General features: G+C 62.1%; 2 protein-coding genes across 3 annotated transcripts in view; both read left to right on the top strand.

Annotated features, from left to right (window-relative positions):
* The window catches only part of ADAMTS10 (ADAM metallopeptidase with thrombospondin type 1 motif 10), a 48598-nt gene extending 48443 nt beyond the window's left edge, over positions 1-155 (top strand). The window contains 1 exon segment of the mRNA XM_038163471.1: positions 145-155. Coding sequence (XP_038019399.1) covers positions 145-155 — 11 coding nt within the window.
* Positions 156-216: 61 nt separating this feature from the next.
* On the top strand, positions 217-9874 carry MYO1F (myosin IF). 2 transcript variants are annotated; one of them, XM_038163875.1, is made up of 25 exons: positions 217-346; positions 868-955; positions 1159-1248; positions 1703-1834; positions 1913-2047; positions 2124-2256; positions 2589-2785; positions 2878-2958; positions 3135-3221; positions 3369-3455; positions 3806-3973; positions 4053-4138; positions 4516-4597; positions 4701-4807; positions 5332-5430; positions 5920-6064; positions 6163-6277; positions 6866-7035; positions 7166-7311; positions 7586-7732; positions 7812-7926; positions 8196-8279; positions 8371-8572; positions 9249-9415; positions 9488-9874. In XM_038163875.1, exons 1-24 carry the CDS (start codon positions 297-299, stop codon positions 9386-9388), a joined length of 2886 nt encoding a protein of 961 aa, XP_038019803.1. In that variant the 5' UTR covers positions 217-296; the 3' UTR covers positions 9389-9415; positions 9488-9874. The 2 variants fall into 2 exon arrangements, with proteins under 2 accessions (XP_038019803.1, XP_038019802.1); XM_038163874.1 differs by having other exon boundaries at positions 7812-7960.
* Positions 9875-11248: the final 1374 nt, after the last annotated feature.

Genomic DNA, 11248 nt, shown 5'->3' with positions numbered 1-11248 from the left:
GGTTGCTCTGTGCCCAGCACTGCTGTCATTGTCCCTTGTCCCTTGTTTAGGGTCAGTGTGAAGGGGCTGATCCCCACATGGGCAGAGAGAGGGGAATTTGGGGAGCTCTGTGCCCAGCACTGCTGTCCCTTGTCCCCTGTTTAGGGTCAGTGTGAAGGGGCTGGTTCCCCTGTGGGCAGTGAAGGGGATTTGGGGAGGGGAGCTGGGGGCTGCCCTGTGCTCAGCCCTGCTGTCCCTTGTCCCCTGGTTAGGCCCAGTATGAAAATCCCCCCCACATCTACGCCCTGACTGACAACATGTACCGGAACATGCTGATCGACGGGGAGAACCAGTGTGTCATCATCAGGTACTGGGGGACACCGGGGCACAGCTGGGCTGTCACTGCCCCTGGGGACATCTGTTCTCCAGCCTGGGGTTTCCCAGGTGAGGAGTTGGCTCCTGGGCTCTGGGGTGTCTGGAGGGACCCCCTGGGCCACAAGCACCAGGCAAGGCTGTGACCAGGGGAGTCCCAGGCAGAGATAGTGCCCCAGAGCCTTGTGCAATGCAGCTCTGCAGGGCAGTGTTGCAAGGGAAATGGTCAGGATGTGGGGCAAGGCCCGAAACTTCCCTCTGAGGCTCCCAAGTCCCCCTCCTCCACTTCTAAACCCGGTGACAACAAATTTCAACGTCTCATGGAGCAGCTCCTCACCAAGCCACACTCTGCTCTCACTGATACCCCTGGGCAGCCCCATGCAAGGCGGTGGCACAGTCCCCAGAATTCACTGTCACCCTCTGGTCCTGCTCCAGGACCCACCCCAAAGTGCCCCCAAGGGATGGGTGCCTCTGGTCGGGCCGTTTCACATCTGCTCTGCTTTGCCCTTTGCACAGCGGAGAAAGCGGAGCTGGGAAAACGGTGGCAGCAAAATACATCATGGGCTACATCTCCAAAGTGTCTGGGGGTGGGGAGAAAGTCCAGGTGGGTCTGTTGTCCCCCCTGCCACTCATCATTTCACCTCCCAGCTGATCCCCACCACCCTGGTCCCCAACATCCCCCTGATGGGGGCTGGTGGTGACACACGGAGCAGCCGCTCCAGGACTGGGGACACGCAAAGCCTCAGGTGTGTCCCCAGGCCTGGAGTGGGACACAGCAGTGCTGAGTGTGCCCTCCTGTGTCCCCAGCACGTGAAGGACATCATCCTGCAGTCCAACCCACTGCTGGAGGCCTTTGGAAATGCCAAAACTGTCCGGAACAACAATTCCAGCCGCTTCGTAAGTCCCAGGGCAGGTGCAGGGGGCAGCGCTGCAGCAGAACCATTGAAGCAGCTGGGTTCAAAGTTGACCTTTAAATCAAGTCCAGCCATTCCCCCAGCACTGCCCCAAGTGTCCCCAAGTGCCACATCCAGCTTTTCAATCCCTCCAGGGATGGTGACTCCACCACAGCCTGTTCCAGTGCCTGACCACCCTTTCAGTGGAGGAATTTTTCCTCTAAACCTCCCTGGGGCAATGTGAGGCCATCTCCTCTGGCCCTGTTGCCTATTACTGACTGACCCCAACCTCCTTCTGGGCAGTTGAGGGGGCAGTGAGGTCTCCACATAAACCATGAAGCCTTCAGCCAGGGCTTGCACACCCCACAAAGCTCCTGGTGTGGTGGGAAAGGGCTTGGGGCAATGAGGAATCCCCTGAGGCAGGGCCACAGCTCTGAGCAGGATCTGTGCTGGAGCAGGGAAAATACTTTGAGATCCAGTTCAGCCGGGGTGGAGAACCTGACGGGGGCAAGATCTCCAACTTCCTGCTGGAGAAGTCGCGTGTGGTGAGCCAGAACGAGTGCGAGCGGAACTTCCACATCTACTACCAGGTATGGGGGTGGCCTGGAGCCGCCAGGCTGCAGGGGGGACCAGGAGCTGGCTGACCACAGCCCCCCGTCCCCTGCCAGCTCATCCAAGGGGCGTCCCAAGAGCAGCAGCAGAATTTGGGCATCATGAGCCCGGATTATTACTTCTACCTGAACCAGACAGACACCTACCAGGTGGAGGGCACAGATGACCGCAGCGACTTCCATGAGACCGTGGTGAGTGCCTGGGAGGAGGGGAGTCCCCAAAAGCTCTGGGGCTGGGCGGGGGCTCACAGGGTCTGTGCACCCCCAGAATGCCATGCAGGTCATCGGCATCCGCGGTGAGGACCAGCAGCTGGTGCTGCAGATCGTGGCAGGGATCCTGCACCTGGGCAACATCAGCTTCAGGGAGGAGGGCAACTACGCCCGGGTGGAGAACGCTGACTGTGAGTAGCCCCGTGGCTGCAGGGGACAGGTGGGGGAGCCTCGGGAAGGAGTGGCAAGCTGGCTGTGTCACAAATCCCCTGGCAGAGGAGGGAAGCAGCACCAGCACCCTCCGCAGGTTAGACATGGGGAAACTGAGGCAGCAAGCAAATGGCTCAGCCAGAGCTTGATTAGCCAGGGGACAGATGCCAGGTGTCGCTTTGGGAGAGGAAGGACCCATGTCCCCTGTCATTGTCCCACTGCTGTCCTTCACACTTGGATGGGGCCGAGGGTTTCAACCATGGCTGGAGCCAGGTGGGGACAGCACAGCCCTGACCGGCCCCGCTCTGCCCAGCCCTGGCCTTCCCTGCCTACCTGCTGGGGGTCAACCAGGAGCGCCTCAACGAGAAGGTCACCAGCAGGAAAATGGACAGCAAGTGGGGCGGCCGCTCCGAGTCCATCACCGTCACCCTCAACGTGGAGCAGGCGGCCTACACCCGGGACGCGCTGGCCAAGGGGCTCTACGCCCGCGTCTTCGATTTCCTGGTGGAGGTGTGTGGGCCTGGGAGGGGATGGTCACCCCCTGCTCCAGGAGAGGCCAATCCCACTGCCCTGCAGCCAGCTTGTCCCCTCTGTCCCCGCAGTCCATCAACCGGGCCATGCAGAAGCCGTACGAGGAGTACAGCATCGGGGTGCTGGACATCTACGGCTTCGAGATATTCCAGGTGTGTGCGGCTGGGAATGTCCTGCCCTGCTCCCGCAGCAAGGACAGCACCTGGGTCAGGTAGCCCCGAGAAGGGTCCCTGGAGCTACACCCAAGCACTGCTGGTTGGGGTCCCCCCAGTGAGGCAGAGGAGCAGAGGACAGCTCAACACCATTTTCTCGTCCATCTTTCACACAGAAAAATGGCTTTGAGCAATTCTGCATTAACTTTGTGAATGAGAAGCTGCAGCAGATCTTCATCGAGCTGACCCTGAAGGCAGAGCAGGTATGGGGGCTGGGCTGGGGGCTGTGGGGCTGTGCCAGCACCCCAATTCCTGCACCCTCCTCCTCCCCAGCACCACATCTGGAGCAGGGGGTCTGCAGTACATCCCAGGGGCTCTGGGCCCACCCAGCTCTCCCTGTGCTTCCCCAGGAGGAATATGTGCAGGAGGGGATCAAATGGACGCAGATCCAGTACTTCAATAACAAGGTGGTGTGTGACCTGATAGAGAACAAGCTGGTGAGTGGGGTCCCCTCTGCTGGGGAGGCTTTTTGGGGAGCAGAGGCGCCCAGGGACAGGGGCTGTGTGGGTTGTTGAGGTGGCAAAAGCTGGTCCTGCCAAGCGGCAGAGAATCCCAGACTGGTTTGGGTCAGCAGGAACCTTAAAGATCATCTTGTCCCACTCCCTGCCACGGGCAGGGACATTTTCCACTGTCCCAGGGTGCTCCAAGCACTGTCCATCCTGGCCTTGGACACTGCCAGCACCCATGAGAGTGCACCAGCACTAAGCTGTGGCTCAGCATGAATCAGCTGTGACCAGATGCATGATTGGGCCCTGCCACACCCATGGCTTCCCTTTCCTTGTCACAGAACCCTCCTGGGATCATGAGTGTCCTGGATGACGTGTGTGCCACCATGCACGCCACGGGCGAGGGCGCCGACCAGACCCTGCTGCAGAAGCTGCAGGCGGCCGTGGGCACCCACGAGCACTTCAACAGCTGGAACTCGGGCTTTGTCATCCACCACTATGCTGGCAAGGTGGGTAGGGCACCCCAGAGTCCACAGCCTGCACCCCACAGCCCCACGCGCCGCAGCTGAGGTCCCCTCCTGTCCCCAGGTGTCCTACGATGTGAACGGCTTCTGCGAGCGCAACCGGGACGTGCTTTTCACCGACCTGATCGAGCTCATGCAGAGCAGCGAATAGTGAGTCTGGCAGTGCTGGGGACCTGGGGCACCCCAAAAGGCCTGGGGAAGAGGGCAGAGTTCTCAATGTGCAGATCTGAAAGGCTGGTCCTGCCTTTGTGGGTTGGGGTGCTCAGTCCTGCATGGCCCCATGGGCACCAGGGGCGTCCCAGGGTTGCAGGGCTGGGCAGAGCAGGGCCATCCATCCAAAAGCTCTGCTCCTGCTCCTGCTCCTGCTCCTCCTCCTGCTCCTGCTCCTGCCCCTGCTCCTGCTCCTGCCCCTGCTCCTGGGGTGGTCAGGCAGGAGGCACTCAGCCCCGCAGTAGAGGATTTCCCAGCTGGCCTCAGTCCAGGCCGTGCTGGCAGCTCTCACCTGGGGACTGTCACCTCCCTTCCAGCGGTTTCATCCGGATGCTTTTCCCAGAAAAACTCGATTCTGACAAAAAGGGACGGCCGACCACCGCGGGCTCCAAAATCAAGGTGTGTCCCGTGGGCTGCAGAGCAGCAGCTGTTTCTGGGGCAGTGGCAGGGGCAGTGCTCCCACCACCCCCTTTGATGCTACAGAGGTCGATCCTTGCACCAGAAACAGGCCAACGACCTGGTGAACACGCTCATGAAGTGCACCCCACACTACATCCGCTGCATCAAACCCAACGAGACCAAGAAACCCCGGGACTGGGAGGAGAGCAGGTAACAGGGAGCCCGCAGAGCCCAGGGAAGGGCACCCAGCCATGGAGATGTGGCCAGGACCAGCTTTCCTCCAAAAAATGCAGCCCTGGGCTGGTCCCTCTGAGCTGTCCACTGTCGCTCTCACGCAATGAAGAACACAGAAACAGACAGAGGCAATCTTGTGCAAAAGAACAAGAAGCCTTTATTCAAAGGAACCGCGCGGTTTTTATAGAGTGTTACGATAGATTCTATTTGATTGGCTAACTAACAAAAACACCTTCCTCACACACTGTCCTTGAGAAGGAGAAAAATGAGAAGTAGAAAAACACCACCTGCTAATTATTTATATTTAACAAATTGTCATGTCCTTACAGCTCCCTCAAAATTCTCACAAGCCACTGTGAGAAACGCTTGCCGTTTCTCTCTCTCTGTCCCATGGCATCCACAGTCCACTATCCCAGGGAGCACGAGTGTCCCCCTTAGGTGCACCTTTAGGTGCCCTCCTAACCTGTCATCATCCCGCATGGTCCCTCCCTGCTGCACAGGGTGAAGCACCAGGTCGAGTACCTGGGGCTGAAGGAGAACATCCGGGTGCGCCGGGCAGGGTTCGCCTACCGCCGCCTCTTCCACAAGTTCCTGCAGCGGTGAGTGGCCACTGGCCCGGGGCTGGCAGACCCCAGAGCACCTCCTCAGGAGGAGACGAGGGTGTGGGGGGCCCTGGCACAGCTTTGTAGGTGAAGAAAGCTGGGGGTGTTCAACCTGGAGAGGAGAAGGCTTGGGCGAGACCTTAGAGCCCCTTCCAGGGATTGAAGGGAGCACCAGAGGGACTGGGGACAAGGGATGGAGGGACAGGACACAGGGAATGGCTCCCACTGCCAGAGGGCAGGGCTGGATGGGATCTTGGGCAGGAATTGTTCCCTGGCAGGGTGGGCAGGCCCTGGCACAGGGTGCCCAGAGCAGGGCAGTGTCCAAGGCCAGGTTGGACACTGGGGCTTGGAGCAGCCTGGGACAGTGGAAGGTGTCCCTGCCATGGCAGGGGCTGGCACCGGACGGGCTTTAAGGTCCCGGTCCCTTCCAACCTGAACTATTGTGGGATTATTGTGGGATTCTGTGAGCCTGTTTTGTCCCCACAGCTATGCCATCCTCACCCCCGAGACGTGGCCGTCGTGGCGCGGGGACGAGCGCCAGGGGGTGCAGCACCTCCTGCGCTCGGTCAACATGGACCCAGACCAGTACCAGATGGGCAGGAGCAAGGTGTTCGTCAAGAACCCCGAGTCGGTGGGTGGCCCTGACTCCTGGGGGGCACTGCCCGTGGCTGGGCGTCACTGGGGAGGGGTTTTGGGGTGTCCTGGCTCAGCACTGCCTGTCCCTCCCAGCTGTTCCTGCTTGAGGAGATGCGGGAGAGGAAATTCGACAGCTTCGCCCGGGTGATCCAGAAGGCCTGGCGCCGGCACATCGCCATCCGCAAATACGAGCAGATGAGAGAGGAGGGTAAGGCTGGGCAAGGACAGGGACAGTGCCACCCCAGCAGCCCCTTGAGGGTGCTTTTCTCTGGGACAGCCCAGCTGTCAGAGCAGCAGCCTGGCTCCTAATCATGACACTCATGGTGATTAGGTGATAAAAGAACTGGCCTGTGAATTGTTGGGAGTCTTCTCCCACTCCGAAATGAGGGCACGGATTTCTTGTTCCTACTTCCAGCCCTGGGAGCCTTGTGCTGTCTCACTCTGCATTTCATGGCCTGCACAGGGATGGAGGGGAGTAGCTGGGAGTCACTGTTGGCAGAAGGATGTGACAAGCCACTGACCCCATGATGAGTTTTCCCACCCTCCCAAGCGAGCAGGAAAAATCGAGGAGGAGAACCCAGGAAACAGCTGGGTCCATCCCTCCCTCCCACAGCACAAGGCTTTTGAAGGCAGTTAATGGGTTTCAAGGCCAGCCAAGCTCAAGCAGATGGGATTCCTCCCATGGCATATAACAAGCCCCACTTCTTGCTGCCATGACCTGTGTGGCGTTTTGGGGGGCTCTGAGCCACCAGCACAGAGCCATGTCAGACCTGCACCTCTTTGGGGTCCCTCCCAGCTGCCAGCATCCTCTACAACTTCAAAGAGCGGCGCAGGAACAGCATCAACAGGAATTTCGTGGGGGATTACCTGGGCATGGAGGAGCGGCCGGAGCTGCGGCAGTTCCTGGCCAAGCGGGAGCGCGTCGACTTCGCCGACTCCGTCACCAAATACGACCGGAGGTTCAAGGTGCAGGGACCCTCCTGGGGCTGGGCGCCTGCTGCAGCTCCTGGTGGCTTCCCTCGGGTCAGATGCCTGTTTGTGGGGCTGGTGGCCCCCCAGCAAAGGCCCCTCACCCCTTTCTCCTGCCCTTTCCCAGCCCATCAAGCGGGATTTCATTCTCACCCCCAAGTACTTCTACCTGATCGGGCGGGAGAAGGTGAAGAAAGGGCCTGAGAAGGGGCAGATCAAGGAGGTGCTCAAGAAGAAGGTGGAGCTGCAGGCGGTGAGCGGCGTCTCGCTGAGGTGTGTCCCTCACTAGGGCTCTGCACTGGAGGTCTCCATGGCTGGGCTTCCCGCCTCTCCATGCCCTGCTGCTCGCCAGTCCCTCATCCACGGGGGCGTCCAGCCCTGAGGAGGAGGCTCCTGATGGGTGCTTTGCACAAGCCAGGGAGTTTTCCAGCCAAATCGCCCTCCAAATTTCCTTGGGGTGGACCCAACCCCAGTGTGGTCCCCAAGTCCCCCCCAGCCCAGCTGGCACCGGCCTTGGTGGGGTTGACACCCCTGGTTGCTCCCCCAGCACCAGGCAGGACGACTTCTTCATCCTCCACGAGAATGATGCCGACAATTTCTTGGAGTCCATCTTCAAGACAGAGCTGATCAGCCTCCTGTGCAAACGCTTCGAGGAGCTCACCCGCGCCAAGCTGCCCCTCTCCTTCAAGGACACGTAAGCATGGAGGCCAGGAGAGGTGACAAAGCAGGACAGGGTCCTGTCACCGCAGCCTCATGGCTTCTCTCGCCCCCAGACTACAGTTTCGGGTGAAGAAGGAGGGCTGGGGCGGCGGTGGCACCCGCAACGTCACCTTCCTCAGAGGACAGGGCGACGTGGCCACCCTCAAAGCTGGAGGCAAAACCCTTACGGTCAGCATCGGGGATGGGCTCCCCAGGAATGCCAGTGAGTGCCAGGGCACTGGGGGGTGGCAGAGGGGGGACACAGGAGCGCTGGGGTCACAGGGCACAGCTGGAGGCCTGGGAGCATTGGGGTGAGCTGTGGGGTTTGCATCTCCCCCGGGAAGGACCCATTTCTGCTCTGGTGATGGGACCTTTGAGGAACAGGCTACAAATGGGGCAACAGCCCCTACAGCTGGCTCTGAGGACTGTCACCTAACGGGGGGCTTGTGTCCCCCCAGAGCCCACAAGGAAGGGGGCAGCGCAGGGCAGAGGTGGCAGCAGGCATCCAGCACCTTCCCGAAGTGCCCCACCAGCACCCAGAGGTGAGGAGGGGGTACGGGGTGGGGGATAGCCAGGGGTGCAGGCTGTGCATGGCCCCCCTGTAATGCACCCTCCTGGGACGGGCTGTTCCAGGAGCCTGCAGGAACGGGGGTCCGCAGGTCCCCCGCAGCGATGGCTGGGCACAGAGGGACACCTACAAGATGCCCCAGAAGCAGACGCGGGGGCCCCCGGCCGCGGTGCTTCCCGCCCGCAACGCCGGCCACCAGCCCAAGGCACGGCCCCCCTCCGAGCACAACATGGACTTCCTCAACGTGCCTGACCAAGGGGTGGCTGGGTAGGTCCTGTCCCACATCCCTGTCCCTGCCCCATCCTCCTCTCCCACTGCCATCAGCACTTGGGAGATGCTTTCCCCTCTGAGGAGGGGACCAGATGCGTCCCCTCCTCCAAGACAGGGGATGTGTCCTGGCTTTGCTGGCCAGGCTCTTGTGAGCTCCCAGGCTCTTGTGCATCCCAGTCCTCCCAGTCCCTGCACTGGGAGAACCCACCTGCAGGCACAGAGCATGCCATGGGGGTGGGACAGCAGCGTGGGCAGCTCATCCTGCCCCAGTTCCTCCAGTCCCTGAACTGGGAGCACCCAGCTGTGCTGCAGGCATGGAGCATCCCATGGATGGGTGGGGGACAGCCGGGTGGGCAGGAGGGTGCAGCTCATCCTGCCCCAGTCCTCCCAGCGCCTGAACTGGGAGCACCCAGCTGTGCTGCAGGCACGGAGGACCCCATGTGTGGGTGCAGGGTGGGCAGGGGCAGCAGCACATGCCATCCCATGGGTGTGGGGACAGCAGGGTGGGCAGGGGCAGCAGCACACGCCATCCCATGGGTGTGGGGACAGCAGGGTGGGCAGAGGCAGCAGCACACGCCATCCCATGGGTGTGGGGACAGCAGGGTGGGCAGGGGCAGCAGCACACGCCATCCCCGTGCCCTGCTGGTGCAGACCCCCTCCCTGCCACCCCCAGGGTGCAGCGCCGGCGCAGCGTGGGCCAGCGGCCGCCCCCGGCGCGGCGCCCCAAGCCGCAGCCCAAGGCGGAGGGGCCGCGGTGCCGGGCGCTCTACCAGTACATTGGGCAGGACGTGGACGAGCTCAGCTTCAACGTAGGAGACGTCATTGACATCCTGATGGAAGGTACCAGGCTCCTGCCCTGCCTCCTCTCCCTGCCCTGCTGGCACCACTGCTGATTTTTTGTCTCCTCCCCAGATGCCTCTGGCTGGTGGAAAGGCCATCTGCACGGCAAGGAAGGGCTTTTCCCGGGGAATTACGTGCAGAGGATCTGAGCTGGAGGAAAAGAGGAGGTCACCGTCCTCCCACCCCACCTCCAGGCTGTGCCCAAGCTGCCAGGGCACCTGAAGTTTTCCCACCAACTTCAAAACTTCCCAAAAAACTTCCAAACTGTGAAGTTTTCCCACCAGTGCAGGCACAGAGAGAGCGTTTCCTCTCGAGCCCCCCGGACTGTGCCGGTGCCAGGGCCTGGATGGCACAGCCCCTTCAGCGGGGGCACCCCGCAGCCAGGACGGGCTCTTGGCTGCTCGTTCACACACTGGGACTCAAACTGCTCCGTGGAATGAATAGAATCGTGGTTCATAATTACGGCAAATAAGCAGACTCAGCACGGCTGACTCACGTTTTGAGTTTGGGGTTGTATTTCACGCTGTGACAGAAGCTGTGGCGTGGGCAGACACAGATCAGGGGCAGCCCCGTTCCTCCACCGTGAGCCCCCCAGGAAAGGCTGAAGGCACCAGCCAGCTCTCCCCGGCTCCAGCTCAGGCACCTCCCGGCTCCGCCGCGGCTCGGGGTCCCTCGGCACAGCCCGCGAGGCACAGCGGAGTGCTGCCGTGCCTGGCTCGGCACAGAACAGCGCCAGGGATCTCGGGCAGGGCCCCGGAGCTGTCCCGGCCTGTCCTGGCGCTGCTCAGGGGCAGCTGGAGGGCTCTCATCCCCGTGGGACGCCCGGGGTGGCAGCTGAGAGCCCTGTGCCGCCATCCCCGGCCCGGGGCGCAGCGGGGCTGGGGCTGAGCCCCCCGGGCTGCCCCGGGCGTTCGGCCGGGACAGGGAGGAGCGGGGCGGGAATGGCCGGCGGGGCCCGGGCTCGCCGCCAGGCCCTGCGCCGGAGGAAGTGACGAGAGCCGATCCCAGAGCCCGGCTGCTCCCACCGCCAGCCCTCCTCTGCCTCCCTGATCCCGCCGCCAGCCCTCCTCTTCCTCCCTGATCCCGCCGCCAGCCCTCCTCTTCCTCCCTGATCCCACAGAGCCCGGCTGGTCCCACCGCCAGCCCTCCTCTTCCTCCCTGATCCCACAGCCAGCCCTCCTCTTCCTCCCTCACTGATCCCACAGCCAGCCCTCCTCTGCCTCCCTGATCCCACAGAGCCCGGCTGATCCCACCGCCAGCCCTCCTCTTCCTGATCCCACCGCCAGCCCTCCTCTGCCTCCCTGCCTCATCCCACAGCACAGCCCTCCTCTTCCTCCCTGATCCCACAGCCAGCCCTCCTCTTCCTCCCTCTCTCATCCCACAGCCAGCCCTCCTCTTCCTCCCTGATCCCACAGCCAGCCCTCCTCTTCCTCCCTGATCCCACAGAGCTCGGCTGATCCCACAGCACAGCCCTCCTCTTCCTCCCTCCCTGATCCCACAGCCAGCCCTCCTCTTCCTCCCTGATCCCACAGCCCAGCCCTCCTCTTCCTCCCTCACTGATCCTACAGATCCCAGCCTGATCCCACAGCCTATCTCTCCTCTTCCTCCCTCCCTGATCCCACAGCACAGCCCTCCTCTTCCTCCCTCCCTGATCCCACAGCCAGCCCTCCTCTTCCTCCCTCCCTGATCCCACAGCCAGCCCTCCTCTTCCTCCCTGATCCCACAGCCAGCCCTCCTCTTCCTCCCTCCCTGATCCCACAACACAGCCCTCCTCTTCCTCCCTCCCTGATCCCACAGCCAGCCCTCCTCTTCCTCCCTCCCCAGCCCCCACTG

The sequence above is a fragment of the Motacilla alba genome, chromosome 28 (assembly GCF_015832195.1).
Source record: "Motacilla alba alba isolate MOTALB_02 chromosome 28, Motacilla_alba_V1.0_pri, whole genome shotgun sequence".
Taxonomy (NCBI): domain Eukaryota; kingdom Metazoa; phylum Chordata; class Aves; order Passeriformes; family Motacillidae; genus Motacilla; species Motacilla alba.
Note: the sequence above shows the minus strand (reverse complement) of the source record. Positions and strands in the feature narration are given on the sequence as shown.

Excerpts from the sequence above, each read along its gene's own strand:
- MYO1F (XM_038163874.1), top strand. The coding sequence starts at position 297 with ATGTACCGGAACATGCTGATCGACGGGGAGAACCAGTGTGTCATCATC. Across the intron at positions 3,456-3,805 it reads ACCTGATAGAGAACAAGCTG|AACCCTCCTGGGATCATGAG; the intron begins GTGAGTGGGGTC and ends TCCTTGTCACAG. Across the intron at positions 4,808-5,331 it reads CGGGACTGGGAGGAGAGCAG|GGTGAAGCACCAGGTCGAGT; the intron begins GTAACAGGGAGC and ends CCTGCTGCACAG.